The sequence below is a fragment of the Notothenia rossii genome (assembly GCF_949606895.1).
Source record: "Notothenia rossii genome assembly, chromosome: 9".
Lineage (NCBI taxonomy): Eukaryota > Metazoa > Chordata > Actinopteri > Perciformes > Nototheniidae > Notothenia > Notothenia rossii.
In genome coordinates this window covers 23,554,176-23,571,505 of record NC_136907.1, presented here as the reverse complement: position 1 = coordinate 23,571,505, position 17,330 = coordinate 23,554,176, and the positions used below count along the sequence as shown (strand labels likewise).

At 40.3% G+C, this 17,330-nt stretch overlaps 1 protein-coding gene across 2 annotated transcripts in view; it reads right to left on the bottom strand.

Annotated features, from left to right (window-relative positions):
• lhfpl7 (LHFPL tetraspan subfamily member 7) overlaps positions 1–17,330 on the bottom strand; it is a 116,166-nt gene that overhangs the window by 73,120 nt on the left and 25,716 nt on the right. For both annotated transcript variants that reach the window (XM_079651616.1, XM_079651615.1), the window contains one exon: positions 16,814–16,952. In XM_079651616.1, the coding sequence (XP_079507742.1) occupies positions 16,814–16,952 (139 nt within the window). The remainder of the gene's footprint in view (positions 1–16,813; positions 16,953–17,330) is intronic.

Below are 17,330 nucleotides of genomic sequence, written 5' to 3'. Positions count from 1 at the left end.
ACAAGTGAATGCATGTCTTCTTTACCTGGATTTGATGGTTCTTACTGCATTTCTTAAAGTGAAGACATATGGTTTGTTTTTATGCCATTATTCTGCTATGGTCCATCATGTTTGGCGGCTCCAATACACTTTTGACTTGAACCATAACAGAATAATGCATTCAAAAGCATCATCATGAACAAATGAAATAAGCAACTGTTGAAAATGATTTGACTGTATGACAGTAGTAGTTCCTTACTGTACAGGAAATAACAGCAACTGTGGTAAGTTGAGTGGATCAACAAGTCCGTTAGCATTAATATATATATATATAAACAACAATAGCTATATATATATATATATATATATATATATATATATATATATATATATATATATATATAGCTATTGTTGTTTTACAATACATGGTTTTACTACAAGATTGGTTCAGCTACCCTGGGAGTTTGTTTTCACAGAATAATAATAGCCAAGACGACAAAAATAAGACCAACATTGTAAAAGATTACAATAACCCTCTAAAATGCAATCCGTATGGGCTGTGGTTGCAGCCATCTGAACTTGGGTCACTGAAGAGAGCGTTGTTTGGCAGATTGTACCCACCAACATGAATGCACACAGTGTTTTGTCAAAGTGAACATTCTGCAAGTTTCCCAGTGACAACTGAGCCAGCGTCCGGCACAAAAACGAGATAATTAAACAGACAATGAAGGGTGTGGTTGAGCAATGCGGCTGTCAGCGTGATCCCATTTCATTCATGCGCGGCTTCTTCCCCTGCAGCCTCGTCTTGACCCCGCAGTCACACGGTGAAAGACGTGAAATGAACAAGAGAGGCTGGTAGTGGAGACGGGGCTTTAATCTGGTTTTTGGTCCCAGAATGGCTGCATGGCCAATCCGTCTTCCTCGCCTGTCGGTCTGCTCCTGTGAGGTGCCCTCTTTAAACTGTAATCGGCGAGTGAGCTGAGGGATGTGTTGGGGCAGAAAGAGAGAAGCCTAAAGACGGAGAACCCTCCCTATCCTGTCCTCTCTACCTTCAGTGTGTTTACTTCTTCACTGTAACAAATTACATCACAAGCTTGAAAACATCCATCCCATCAGCAGATCAATCAACATGAGCAGGTGTGTGTGGGCGTGTGTGTTGATCGTGGTTGCCAGTTCCTGATTGGCCAGCAGGCGCACCGGGAAACTGGCATGGCCAGCTGATAGGCCAAAAAATTGCCAAGTAAATATTAAATGAACATGAATAGGAAATGCAACTTCAAACATAGGGCTGTATATCAATAATTTCAGACATATCATTTTATAATATATGCCCAAAACAATTTCCTAGAGCCCAAGGTGACATAATCCCATTCATATTTGGTCCAAGACCCATATGTATTCAATTAACAATACAAACTTGAACTTCTTTTTTCATACAGTAAATGTTTTAATTGAAATGTAAATGTATGCAGCTTTCAGCAAGTGAGTTAAAGTATGTATTTCCCTTCTTCCGTTTATGCTTTAATATTCTTAATACAGTAGCTATAATTCATGATCTGCTTCTTAATCCATACTGCTGGCCACATGTCAGTTTCATAAAACATCTTCACACACACCTACAGTAACACACACCTAGAGCTGCCGATCCATTGCATGTGACAAGTGGATCACCTGCTGAAAACACAAGGACAGATTTCATAACGAAAATGATCGATTAAATCAATAGAGTGTGTGTGTGTGTGTGTGTGTGTGTGTGTGTGTGTGTGTGTGTGTGTGTGTGTGTGTGTGTGTATGTGTGTGTGTGTGTGTGTGGTCAGCTCAGAGAGGAAGAACGCACATATCATATCCTCTTCCTCCGCAGAGATACACATCTTCAACAAGTATGTGTGCATGTGTGTGTGATATATAATCCAGACAGAGAGCAAACATCGCATGTGGATGTGTGTGAGCTCACCTATACTTTATGTCTGCCTGCCTTTTTTTGTGAGCAAGAGGGCAGTGAAAGTCCGAGTGTTTGATTTAAGGAGGCAACATGCCAACTGTGTGTGGGGCCCAGGTGGGTGAAGACTAGGTATGTGGATCAAAGGGGGAAGCATGCACCTGTGGGCACCACAAAGACGGAGTCGTATTTTAGAAACTGATGCATTCAAAAGAAGCACATTCTCACACACACACACACACACACACACACACACACACACACACACACACACACACACACACACACACACACACACACACACACACACACACACACACACACACACACACACACACACACACACACACACACACACACACACACACACACACACACACACACACACACACACACACACACACACACACACACACACACACACACACACACACACACACACACACACACACACACACACACACACACACACACACACACACACACACACACACACACACACACACACACACACACACACACAGTAAATATAGAAGAATCCATAGGTGCCTGCCACCTTTCACTCATGTTATATATCATAGCCTGAAGTCTGATTCGGTGCACAGAGGTGTCCAACTTTCACATACTGAGCATGTGAAAGCAGCTGTGTGTTCATCACACCACAGCAGCTCCACATGGTGCATTGTGAGCTCCTTTCAGATTCAGCAAACAACTTGTGAACACATGAATGTAACAGCTGATGCCCACCATAGACTGGATAAAAGAAGTGGACGTAGTTACCGTTACGTCACCTATTGGTTTGTAGACTACTGTTTTACAGCCAGGAGTTTGGCATTTTGACTGTCGCTATCTTGTTTTACAGAAGTGACAGGACAGAGTGAAGTGTAAATTCAGGTTAAAAGGGGTTAAAGATGTCAAATAAAAAACACACACACCACCTAAACGGAATAAAACTGTGGTAGCAACCTGTCGTATTCGTGGACACCCTAAAACATACGCTGCTTTATAGTCAAGTCTTTTCTGAATGGCACCATCATTTGCTAAATGATCATCATGGTGCATTGACGAACACTTGAACGTAGAAGATGAGATCATAAACTAATCAGGACACTGTTTACTGAGGCAATTAATCAAGTCTGAACAAGGGTCCTTTTGTCATAGACTTCTATACAAACAAACTGCAAGAGAATTCAAGTGTAAGACGCTTCTGCATTGTCTTTACTTTTCTAACATGCCTCTTGATGTCAGTCAGTTATACAAATGCAACTTCAGTGCCTTGCCTGAGCTATCGTTACTCCATATAGTATTTTTGATACTATGTAATTCCAATTTCAGTGCATGTGATACATAAATAAATTATTCCAATATGGCATGAATCAGATGGATCATAGACCTAGACCGGATGTACTTTTATTGCCATGGCAACATCAGAATACACCACAGCATTGAACACACAACTGATACTGTAGGTGGAAAATAGTTTAGTGATAAAAGTAAATCATAGCTATCCTCAGGGAATTTACTGTTTGAGATCCAAGACATTTTAATTTCAATGAAAATTCTTTGAACAAGAATATACTCCATATACAGTACATTAGCAATTGTACCATATAGTACTATGCATTGAGTTTCAAAGTATGCTTTAAACTCTACTATAGTATAGTGTAGTAGTATGTGGGACATTACCGAAAGTTTATGAAGTATATTCTTGGTAATACAATGATTTTTCATATAAAATTTGATTTTTTCGTGGCTTTTGCCGTTGTAAGGACAATAAAACTGACCTGTATTTGCTGCTGATCTGAAACAGAACACCTGCTCTTTGACGTCCTCCCTGAATCCCCCTGATATGTGCTCTCATCCGGCTGACTCTGTACAGCAGTGATGTCCTTCTGGGAAAATATTCCCTCTACTGCTCTCTCCCTTTGCCTTTGTTGCAGACACTTGACAGTTCAAACATGTCCTGCATCACTGCTGATCCTTCCTTTTCATCTTTGAAGCAACAGCAACTTCAGGGAAAATGGTTCAAAACTTATTTGGTCTCAATTTTATCAGCGGTGTACACAGAACTACCAGAAATTGCTGCATTTGAGGTATGATTGCTTTCCCTTTAGCGTATTTTCTTTAGGTTCTGTTTATTAACATAGAATACATTTTGAGAAATAGTTCCATATTTTGGGGAAATCATGTATTTACTTTCTTGCCAAGAGTTAGAATTATTTGTATCTTCAGGCAAAGCTAAACTAACCAGCTGCTTGATGCAGATATGAGTGGTATTTTCATCTAACTTTGTATTTCCAAAATTTCAAATTATTTATTTGACAGAAAACAATTTGTTTTCTCATTGTCAATGTAATCAAAGTAACAAAGCTCATTGATACAGCTAGGATTGTTGGCTTGGATGTTAGCTGAAATCCCTTTGTACAGGAATACACAATAGGTTGTTGCATACTACATGCATGGACACACCTGAACACAATCTACAGCGCTTTTTATTCACTTAGCAGAACCACGGTAACCCCATGCAAATGAGAAAGTCATAAACACAAGCAAAGCACAGAGCAGCATTGCCTAATCAATCACAGCGTGTGTGAGACAGGCACGGGTGCTCTCAAGCCTTCATATTGCCTACAAAAAACTCATTCCCAAACAACACAGATGGCACAAACAAAAACACGCCAAACGCGGCACCAGCTCTCACTCATCACAGCGCACTCAGGAGAAGCCTCTGAGCAGAGGATCAATCACTGCGTGAGAGGGGAGAGGATAAAACTACATAAGAGAAATGAAACTGAAAGGAAAGCATGTATAAACACATGCACAATTACCCAAGTGTGTGTTTGTGTTTGTGTGTGTACAGCTAAGGGCCAAGTATGGAGGAATAAAGTAGCTGCAATCCAACTGCCAGACACAACAATGAGTCATCCTGGCTGCTGCTCATATCAAACATGCACTAGTGGGAATTCCTGGGAGTAACACATGCACACAAACACACTCAAGTTGTATTACTTTGTCCATAGCTGCGCAAGTCTGCTAGCATGAGTGTAACCAGCAACTATCAGAACTGTCTTTGATTTAGTAAATACAAAACTAGAGATCATACCTCACAGCTGCTTCCCACTCTTTATTGCAGAAACGTTTGTTACTGCTGCTACAGCTGACAATTTAAGCTCTGTTGCAGTCAGACTATTTGTGGAGACACAAAGCTGTGTCAAGTTTGTTAAGTAAACTTCAGATATTGTTTTGTCACAAGCCATTTAGGCTCTGGAAGAAAATAACTTGCTGTTGATACAACCCGCTAACATGTGGAACATCTTCTGTACAGCAAAGAAGGAATACATGCAGAGCAAAGAAAGATTAAAGAGGACAAATTATTCTCATTTTCATTTTCAGGTTCATATTTGTACTTTCTTTCACTACAGCGATATGTCTCCATGTTTTAATGTTCAAAAGGTCTTTATTGTTCTCATACTGCCTGTGCTGCAGCACCTCTCTTCAGCCTCTGTCTGAACCAGAGCCCAGTCTCTGATTGGTTAGGAGGCCGGCTCTGCTGTGATTGGTCAACCGGAATGTCCCGTTCCTTAGCATATCACATACATTGTGTTGGAGTGCAATAGCAGAGTGAGTAGTGAAGTCACAGGTGAAAAAAAAAATCTAAAAGAGTATTAAATAAGGTAACCAATCGTAAGGTTCCGCTACACACGAAAATAGGAAACAGTTGGCCGAAAACCGAATGCCGAAAGGCCGAAAATGATTAATAGAAATATATATATATATATATATATATATAATGTATACATTTTTTACCAATGTTGTTCAGCTACCTGATTATGGAAAAACACATGATAATGGCAAAACTTAACTTAAATAATAATCACTATTATGGGTCCATAAAACATTTATTCAGCACTTTTGAATGCATACAGTACATTAATTCCAAGACAAGTGCATTTTCTTTTCTCTGTAGGATAACTACAACAAAGTGCATTCAGAACAAAGCCAAGGTGCTTTAAAACTGCATAAACATCTAGGCCAGTAGGCCTACAACAAAATAGTGTAAATAAAGACTGTAACAGCCAGGCCTTCAACAACAACAAATGCACCTATAAGTGCATGCATACAAATGTGCAAACTGGATAAATCCACATGAATGTGACTATTTACAAATGAAATTACAATTCAATTTCAAGAATCTGTAAATAAGGCTGTCTGTCCTCATAAGCAAAGTAGTAAACATTGTATAAAGATACATAAAGTGAAAACTGAATACAAAATCCACAATCAATTACAAATTAAATTACAATTTCAAGAATCTGCAAATAAGGTGGTCTGTCCTCATGAGCAATGTAAACAACATTGTATCATTTAGATACCGAAAGTACAATATATTGAACACTGTGCTGCTGTCATTTCCCCCTAATGATAACCTGAGATGGTGAATTATAACTCACAATGAAAATTGTTCAGGAAAGTGGGTATAGAGTAGACATGTAGAACTAGATAAGCTTATGATAAGCCAGCCTTGTCTACTTATTAAGGAAAAGTGGGAGGTTCTTTTTAATGAACATTAGCTTCTCTGCTTTATCAGCCATAAGTCTGTTCCTCTTCTCATCAAGCACATGAGAGGCAGCGCTGAACAGTCTCTCGCTGTCATTGCTTGTGATTTGATCTTACTCCGCATATTTGTCCGGGTTTTTTGATTTCAAGTGGTGGAGTAATCCCGAAGTGGTGAAAGTCTTTGCAGTTACACCCCCTGGAGAAATGTCAGCTGAACACGTTTTACAAATCGCAATCCGCGCCTCTTTCTCTGATATTTTTAAATATCTCCAAGCGCCAGACATGTTGGCTGTGAGCCAGCCGCGAGCATGGTCGCGCGCCGTGCTTGTCGCCACGTTTTGATTACGTCATCACAACAACACGTTAGCTTACCAACGTAACCCTGTTCTCTGACATTTGGTGATATTTTTTCCCTTTCGACCGAAAGGGCCTTTTTAACCATTTTCGGCCGATAATTTTCGGCGGTCGAATATTCGGTGCATCCCTAAAAAAAATACCATATTACGTCCAAAACACGTCAGGCATTGTTTCTGATAGCAACTCTCTGTGGGTCCACCATCCAAGATTACGTCATATCGGCAGCAAATCTGTATCCGCTCGTTGTACCCCCGCTTTTAAAAGATGTGGGTACGGAGGAAAAGAGAAAGGGTTTTATTTTCTGACGCTGCGTGAGTTCCCTGACGCACCGGGGACACATATTTATGTATAAAAGACATACAAAAGAGCATTTTGCATGATAGGTCCCCTTTAAAGCCTTTTTAGGTCTCTCATATGAGGATATTTTTCCTGATACCACCAAGGTCAACTTATTGAGTGTTTTTTATTCTATCCACAATAAAACCTTCTATTATCACACCCCTAAAGGGGGGATTAAAAGAAAGTGATAGGGAAATGCAGTCTCATTTCAGAGAAAACCGACACATCAATAGACAATGGATTTTCCTAATTTCCCAGTCTCAACTGTTTACATTCATTACACAATTATATTACTGAAATACATATTGATGTTTTAACCTGCACCGACTTAAGGTCACAGGTTTTTTTCCCATGAGCAGCAGCTTCTGGTTTCTGCAGTAAAGTGAGAAAAACAGCCCTTAAGTGCAGGAGCTGGCTTCCACATCATCATCTCTGCTTGTAAATTGAAAATGAAAAAAAAAAAAGCAAAGAGGCCTTCAGAGGTGGAGGACTCATGTAATATGCATAGCCACTAGTTTCTTAGTGTGTGTGTGTGTGTGTGTGTGTGTGTGTGTGTGTGTGTTCACCAGGCAGGCTTCCATGGCAGGATGACGGAGGAGCAGGAAGAGAAAAGGGGACATGAGAGGAATAAGAAAGAGCAGAACGTGTTTTTTGGACCTTGTGACGGTTCTCCTTCCATCAGTAAAAAGGCTGAATCGGTCCAGCAGAAGAAATATGAAAAAGTAAAAAAAAAAAAAAAGTGCTGCAATTCCCTCACCTCAGGTTTCAATCTGCCTCCGTTCATCTTTCTCTTCTCCTCTGTCAGCATGTCATTTGTTGCCTGCTACCGTGACACACCTCAGGAAGGCATAGCATCATGCTAGGACAGTTTCAGTGTGTGTAAAGATAATCAAGAGGGTATCGAGCATATACAGAAGATAATGAAGGTTCATTAATATTGTAAAGGGCAGTAATATCAGAGCAGGGTTTTTTTTTTTTTTTTTTTAATACTGGTTTTCTTGCCCCTCACATTTGATGAGGAGGAAAATATCAAAGCACAGGCGCCCTTTCAAAAGGCAACATTAAAGATAGATTAAAAAAACTGTTGCTCTCACTCTGCCGCTTCCACCCAAAGTCTATTAGAGAGCTCTCCAGTGAATGAGAAGAAAATAGATGATCTGGACAGGATGGAAGTTCAGTCTTAATTATAGTCCGACCCTAATTCACTAGTAGACCAATTACTGTGTTTTTTTGGGGGAGGGTGAGCGAACAAATTCGAGTTCAGTCATGCTTATAATTATGGTCGACATCAGATTTGACCAATGAATGAGTTTAGCATACGCAAACACACACAGGCTTTTGATTCATAAGTACACATTAGGCCTAGTTTATCCATTTGCAATGTTGAGAAATGCTGTAATACAGCAGCCAAACATATTACGGAATGAATCAAACATGTTTGTAAAGCGCTTTGTCGACTTTGCAGATGAAGTGGCCGTGGAGTGTTTCTCCAGTAAATATTAATGATTTCTGTGTAAATCTACTGCCCTGTTTAACTAATGAGATTTGTTAAGCTAGAGCACAAACCCAAGGAAAAGCTGTGTGTGTGTGTTTGTGGGAGGGGGGGGTGCAGATGGTGAGATGTGACCAATCACATTACTGTCAACAGCGAGGGGAAAATGCAGATCAGATTGAACAGAAAGTGACACATACACTTGCGACTAAAACACTGTGACTGACTAGACGCGCATCTATGATTAATGTCTATTGTCAGCGTACTGTGAGTCACAGGTGAGCGGGTTATAGTGTCAGCTAAACTGGGTCACATAAACAGCACACACAAACAAAGGCAGACACACAAAACAGCTTGTGTAAGAGCTACAGTAAATCGACTTTCATCCCCTTTAGATCTGTGAGATTCGATGGTGAACATGTTCTCCCTGCAAAAATATACTTTTTGAAGCACGCAAGAGCCTCAAGACGGCCTCGCCTCATGATGAAACAGAATGAAATATCAGCAATCAACAGAAAACGAGCAACAAGAAGTTTGGGCCTTCTGATTGTGCTAAAGATGTGCTTATAGAGAATATTCTCCGCGGGAGGAGAGGAGCTAAGAGAAGAGGATGAAAGAAAAGAATTGGATGGAAGATAGAAGAGTGACAGGTTGGGTGAAGGAGAATGGATTGACTGCACACATACTCAAACACACAGCATATTAAATGAGTGGAAAGCAGCCTGGAGGGCGGAGTAGAAGACTTCTGACCAGAATTGAAAGACTCCAAAACATCATCTGGCGAGGAATCCTCAGACCAAGTGCATGCTCGACCTGAGGTTGCTGCCATTGCGCAGAAATGTGGAGAACTGGAAGGAGTTCAAAGATGGCCAACATAACCAAACAAAGCCTCAGTGATGTTTGCTCTCTAACAAGAGTTTCTCTACGTGAAAGCCTCAGAATACTTATGGTGACATGAGTGATGTTCCAATCATGCTTCCTCACGCTTGATGAAAGAAAAACTCTCTAAGTGAAGTTTAATTGTCGGAGGGAGACGTTCTGCTAATAGAGTCTGGCGCTGTTATCCAGCCTGATATGGAAAATGTATTCATCTGTATCGGAGAGGTGATTGACAGCTGGCACAGGAAGCATATGGGCTCGGGCGACAACAGCAGCACTGAAATAACTCAGCAGGTGCTTTGATCAAAGCAACTTCCTATTTTCATCACCAAGCTTCGGAGGACATCTGCATAGCAGCTTTGCCCAAGGGAACGCTGACACAGCAGGCCCGGCTTCCTCGGCATCAGCACAATGGAACTGGATGTGTGGAGGGAACACACAGGAAATAAACACCAAACAGCCAGGGTCAGGGTAAAAAAAGAAAAATAACATCAACGGACTCTCTCTGATGGAGATGCAGATAAGGTGCAGTTTTCAGAGGGTTGCACAGGGGGGAAGCTTCAAAGGGAAATATTCACCGGGTACTGCTGGGGTTGGATGGAGTTTAACTGTAAATTAGGAATGCTTTCTTCCTCCAAAAGTTGGTTTGCTAAGCAAATGATAATATTCCTCCACTGAGTCGTTTTCATTCATTCTGTTGAGAAGGCAAAATGTGTTAATACAGTTCCAAGAGCAGGGAAAGTGTCACGGTTATGATTTACAGTCCTGTGGATGAAACAAAGTAATATGCTCAGATATCAGAACAATCATTGAGTTGTTTCTGCCATTTAACCTGCCTCTCCACACACTCAGTGACAAACTAAATACTGCCCGTAATCTATGGTTGTCAACATGAGGATCCAAAAATCCGGAGACATTTAAGGACATTTAATAAATTAGTAGAGGAGAGGGTAAGCATATTTTTGAAAATCATGATTTTTGGTCATTTATCATCATTTGATTTTTTGTGAAATACATTATGATGCATCCACACATGAATTATTATTTTCCCCTTGAAAATAAGGGTTCATGTTGATTTAAAAAAAGAAAAAATGTCACCTAAGAACAGCGGCAAAATCGACACTCAAAGTAAAGCCGGGTTTCACTTGTGGTTCGGCTTTTGTGCTATTTCTCTCCTCTTATCCTTCCACGTAGGAATGAAATACCACAAGCTACGAGAAAACATCCGACTGAACAGGTAAGAAAAAAACACTCAGGTTTATTTCAAGGGCAGAAAAACATAGCTTCAGGCGAATCCCTTTCAGGTCCTCAACCCAAGTAACTCCCAAAGAGCCATTTTCAAACAAAAGCATTTTTTCTTACTGAAATATTTCTTACTCCGTCACATCAACAGAAAGAAAAAACAACATGCAATCATTGCAGCACTTTTTAATGTAAGCACATGATGTTAATTATCTTCTTGTGTTAATTTAGCTTTACCCTGCAGGAAAAACAGCTGAGATTAAGCCTGTATGTGCAGCGAGTGATGTACACTCAGCCGAGTGTGACATGTCTTCAGCCCTGAACAGATAACTATGCTGCAAGAATGTGCCTGAGCGTTGTACCACGACAAAGCCCCAACGTGCTGCTTCTGAGAATTCAAAATAAATGAAAAAAACTGGGGAGATCGATGAGGCAGAAGGTCCCTGTTCCTCAAAAACGTGCTACTATTTATATATATTGGGAGGGATGAAACCCTCTTTAATGGAGAGCACACAGCACACAGTGAAATTTGTTCTCTGCTTTTAACCCATCCTAGTACCAGGAGTCTAGTACTAGGAGCAGTGGGCAGCTATTGTACAGCGCCCGGGGAGCATTGGGAGTGGGGGGGTCTCCGGTACCTTGTTCAAAGGCACCACGGCAGGGCCCAAGAGGTGAATTGGGACCTCTCCAAGTACCAGTCCACACTCCATATGTTAGGTCTGGTCGGGGACTTGAACCGGCGACCCTACAGCTCACAGTCCAAGCCCCTACTGACTGAGCCACTAAGCCTAGAAGGTTAGCTACCTGGAAATAGAAAAATTAATTCTCAGTGTGTCATCAAAGCACATTAACAGTCCTGCGTGGAATTTCTCTACCCATTAGGGTGTGTGACTTCAGAAAATTTGTTTACCACACACAGTGCCCAACCAAAGAGCCGTCCAATCCAATGGATCCTGACCGCTAAGAAGAAGAGGCCCATGAAATATGCATGACAGGAGAAAAAGCTCCCCGCCTCAGTACACAGAAATGTTCTACTTCCCTCTCTAAACATAAAACATTAATGGCGGCTGTGCTCGGCGGCGCAGCAGCTGAACCGCTGGATGGAGCGCTGAGCTGACCCGGTTGTGGGTTAGCAAGTTCACATCTAATTCTGGACCTCGCCCACGGGACCGGGAAAGAGCGGGGCAGTTTTACCTAAAAAAAAAGGGTATTCTTAGTTCAAACCAGCCCTCGGCTTTCTGAGTGCAAGTGTGTGCCGCAAGACATGACAAAATTGTTGATATGTAGGGTCATGTGCTTCTATTTCTAAGAGAAACACTCCCGGGGTGTGCCTCCTACGATACGTTCCTGCTGTGTAATAGCAGTGATGCAGCACATGTAGCAGATGCTGTTAAATGAAAACAAGTATCTGTTTTGATAGAAGGGACTGGGAGTGATGAGTTTAGAGGAAAAATATTCAACATATAAGGAATGCTGTTTAGCAGCTTGGTTAAGAGTGCATTCTGGGAATAATGCCTACATATATAGGTGCAGGGTCTGCAGATATAAGGAAAATGTTATTACAAATCCTGCTCTATTTTTGCAGATAATGACATCGATCACTTCTTGAGCTAATTAAAGGCTAAAAGTGATCATCCAAAAAGGATAAATGACAGTCGGGTTTGTATAGGGTCTATTTGTAACACACATACTACACACACACACACACACAAACTTTTCACACACAGAACTGCATTACTGTGCTGGTGAGGACATTAACTAGCTAGAGTTGAAGCTCTTCTGGGACTTTTTCATTTTAGAATCTAAACTTTTAAATCTAATTAAGCCCTTCACAATTCTTGTAGAAACATGGAACGACGACAGGTACAGACCCATTGAGGAAGGACTTTTGTAAAATACATAATTATATTCTTAGATTAAGTTTACTCAAGGTAAAATTCCATGTGTTAAATCATTTTAAGCCACCTTTTTTTGTTTATAGTCATTTCAAGTGCAACAGACTTAAGTTCCTGCTGTGGTGGAAAGTCATCACATAGACCTTCAGCTGACTGACTTTGACCAAGGTCAGGCACACTCACAACATACAAAAATATGAAAACATATATTTGACCTATTAGTATTTTCTGTGATGATTCTGTGATTTGCATTTAAATCCAACAATATTTTTCACTTTCTTTAATTCTACAAGCTGTCAAGTGCGTGTCCACTTTATAGCAAATAAGACTGGGCATTCCGGGTCCAAGCATACTTCCGTTAAACATTTTTGAAACATATCCCGAACTCTGAAAGCAGTTATGATCAGCAAAATGTCCTCACTTTGTAGGATTTCTCTTTTTAGTTTTGTCCTCATAATAACTTTCAGTTGTCAACAAACCATCACACACACTGACTTCTGTTTGCCTGTCAGATACTGTAAAGAAAATAAAACATGGGGATCAAAACCGGCTTGAATCTGCAAAGAAGAAGTTGACAAGCATCTCATCAGCAGTTCATTTCTTCCAGGCTGCTAGAAACCACACACATACACACACCTTCAAATACAACACTGAGGGTATAAAGAAAACCATTCTTCTTAATCTACTTGTTTCAGTTTATCAGCAGTCTTTGGTAGCACTCAACACGCACTCACAAACGCACACACTTGCAGAGCTGGGAAAATAAACACTCTTGTGATGTGCCCTCCTCGGGGCTTTGTGGGCTGTGTGTGAAACCTCTTTCTATCTAGACACGAGTCGACCTGGAAACCAAACAAAGGCTCGTCGCTTCGCATTGTTACTTTGCAAAGTCTGTCGCTGTGAAAAACACACAGAACGGGATAACACACACAAACATCTACAAAAGTCTCTTGCTTTAGGGGAAGAGGTCTTATCATCCTTCCCAAAGAAACATTGATCTGAATCTGGAGTCCGATAGAAAAGTATCAGAGTCCGGCTGTAACCAACAAGCCCCTAAAACATGCCATTAAACGCGCCCGGCTAAAGTTTCTGTTTTTTTCAGTAAAGATTTAACTCACCCAATTAATTCAGCCTCTAAATACGCTTAATTAAATGCTACAGGCACGGATTTAAATTAGCTACTCAATATTCTCAAGGATGGATGCTGCTGAAGCTAAACAAATGCACGAGGAGGAAAGAAATTACAATTAAAGTTGAACAGAAGAATAAATTGGATTAATAAAAACTCAGGCTGGACAATATATCAATATTTAATCGATAATGTGACACAAAACTATACATGGTCCTACATTTGGGAAACACAATAATATCGTGTCGATTTTAAAAGGGTGCGTTACAGTGAAGTGATGTAATTTCCAATATGAATTTTTCGTTTTTTCCCCATTAGGTCATTACTTCTGCATTAATGATCAATATATCATGGTGTAAATATTCTGTGGAAGCACCAATGATCAAACCTACAACATTGTCCTACCTAGATCAATACGAGGGTATTTGGTAATATCGTAATACTTGATATACTCCATATCACCGAGCAATAATTCAAACAGGTTGAATGGCATGAAAAAAAATAGCTTGTACCAACCGCTATTAAAATGGTCTGCTGCACAATGTGAATTTGAAGGTTGGTGCTGAGACGAGACATGAGCCGTGCCGTATTACAGGTTTTTTTTTAAGCCCAAGCGCTGACAAGACGGCGCTTTGTTTACGAGACTGCTCCTCTGTTTGAGTGGAAGTGTCGGCCTGATAAGCCACATGTAACCCTGACCCAATGACCTGTGTTAAGGAGGCCTAATTGTGTTTTTTACAGCAGGCTTTAAATCCTTCCCCTCCTTCCCTTCGCTTTCACCCCTTCAAGTGCTATGCAGAGTCTGGTTGCCTAGCAGCAGCTGTCCTCGAGTTCTTTCCATTGGGGTTTTTCTTTTCTTTTTTGACTGATGGGCAACAGAGTCAGCTTTTTGATATAATTCTGGTAATGGCCAGCGCTATCAGTGCTTATGCAGGGGTGAAAGATTGGATAGTGAAGGACTTGAGAGTACAACATACTCGAATACATTTTATACACAGAAGCAGGACCTAAAGCTAAGTTGGTTAATGCAGTGTTTTTCAACCTTTTTTCAGTCACAGACACTACATTTTTTACATGAAAAATATCCTGCGGCACATTAACAACACAAAAAGTTCCAAAATGACACATTGTAGCCTTTAACAGCATATATAATATAAGTATAAGCAGGGGTGCACATAACTTTCTTAGTGAGTTACTCAGATGAGCACCAGGAGACAGCGTTTGGTACTCACCTCACACGAAGCGTGTTGTTAATAACTGCAGCCTACCTCACTGTCCTCCTCAGTGTCTCCTTCACTGTCCTCTATTTCTTGCATGGTAGATGATGAAGATGCTGCAGATGCAACCCCTCTGTCCCTGTTTAAGCCTCCAAAACTTGTTGCCAAAACTGTGAAGTCCTTGCATTTCCTGAGGCCAAGTTGAAGGATCAAATACTAAGAAATGATCACATGACTTGAGGGAGTCATATCTGATTTCAGATTTGAGTATTTCTATTTTACGCTACTTTGTACTTCTACTGCACTACAGTTCAGAGGTAAATGGTGTACTCTTACTCTACTACATTTATTTAATACCTTTAGTTACTTTACAAATTTGGATGAATGATGTGAAATATATTCAAGTCTTAAATCAGACTTTAGTTACACCCGGAGTAAATTCACAAGCTACTAGGGCTGAACGATATATCGTGTCATGGCGCGATATTAACATTGCAGGGACGTGCAATTTTGTTAATTTTGTATAATAATGATTTTTTTCATTTTTTTTTTTAGGACGTGCGATATTAAGTAGGTACATTAACTCAAACACGTCATGTTACAATTATTTTGCTGCTTGCTACAAAAGGAAAACTTGCGCGGCTCTCATGTCAGGGGTACTTGAGTGAGTGACATGCAGGCTCTGCATGCACAGCAAACCACCAATAACAATCATTCTTGATCAGATCACAGCAGGCCCCGCCCCGCTAGTTGCAGACCATCAAAACACCGGTAAAAAATGAACGAGGCACAGGAGGAGAAAAGCAACATCTGCCATCTGGAACTATTTTGAATACAAAAAGGTTCTTCTCTTCTTCATTCACAGATCAACCCCCTTATTTGAGGGTAAGCAACATGCATTATCATGACATGTTAGATCATGACTTAAGTCAACTAGTCAAGATCCAGACGTCCGTGACTAAAATCCTTCATCCGGTTACATATAGTTAAAAAAAACGCAATATATACATCGCAGGGGAAAACAATATCGCAGAGTCAGTTTTTTTCAATATCGTGCAGCCCTACAAGCTACCCTGCAGTGCAGTATACAAAGTCATTCAAACTAATTTTATAACACTTTAATGATCAATAATTATAAAACATATCATATATATTATTCTGAAATGGACCAATCTGCAAAATGACTACTTTTACTTTTGGTACTTTAACTATATTTTTATGATAATACTTTACTACTTTTACTTGAGTAACATTTTTAATGCAGGACTTTTATTGTAACAGATTATTTCTACACAAGATCTGAGTACTTCTTCCAACTCTGTGTGTTGACAAGAAACACGTGTAGACGAAATATGTGTGTTTTTTTGATGACCTATCAGGTACACAAAGGCGCGCAGTGACACAAGCATGCGTACCAGTTATGTGAAACCCCTGATTATAATTAATAATTAAATTTAATAATTATAAAAGTCTCTCAATTTGGTGTTTATATCATTAAAGTTACCCGGTTTCTCAATTTGTTTATGCTGGCAAGAAAAATAGTCGGTTTTCTTGTTGTGAAGTGACAGGGGTTTCCTTTAGAGATGATGCTTGAGCTAGCTTGGGACCATGACACTTGGATTTTATTTGCAGCAACTAAATGATATTCCTTTGGATCGATCAAGTGAAATTGGACAATTTCTCACAACACACTTGACGGTCTCTCACTGCACACTGTTTGCCACGGCAGTCGTTGAAAATCATGTATTTTGGACATGTAACTATGTGTGTGTTCACATCTGCACCAACCTGAAGCCATCTGCATGTATCCGGCCAGGGTGCAGATCCTCCGCTCACATCCTCCGCTGGGCAGGAACATGGTGATGATGGCCAACAGGGAGCTGACGGCCAGCAGGGCGCAGCCTCCTGAACACAGCACCGCACTGGTCTGAGGAACACAAACACAAAACGCTGTCATTTTTCACAGAAAGCAGACACAACAACACTTTGAATGACACAAAGTAGTGAATGAAGGAGTAATGAAGAGTAATTGTGGTGAGTACTCTGTTAACTTGTTTTTCACTTTTAAAGATGATTCTCAAGACTTCTGTCCCAAATGCTCATAATAACGTTTTAATATGTTGCATAAAGACTTAAAACTCGGAAATAAATGTATCACTTGAAACACTTTTAAATAAAAAATAAATGAATAAGATAGAGTTTCATTAAACATGTTTAATATCACCTGTTCATCAAACGGACTCTTCTCAATGCTTTGATTTTTGGTTCATTTGAACATTTGTCTCTTTTTATGAGCTTTCTCTAC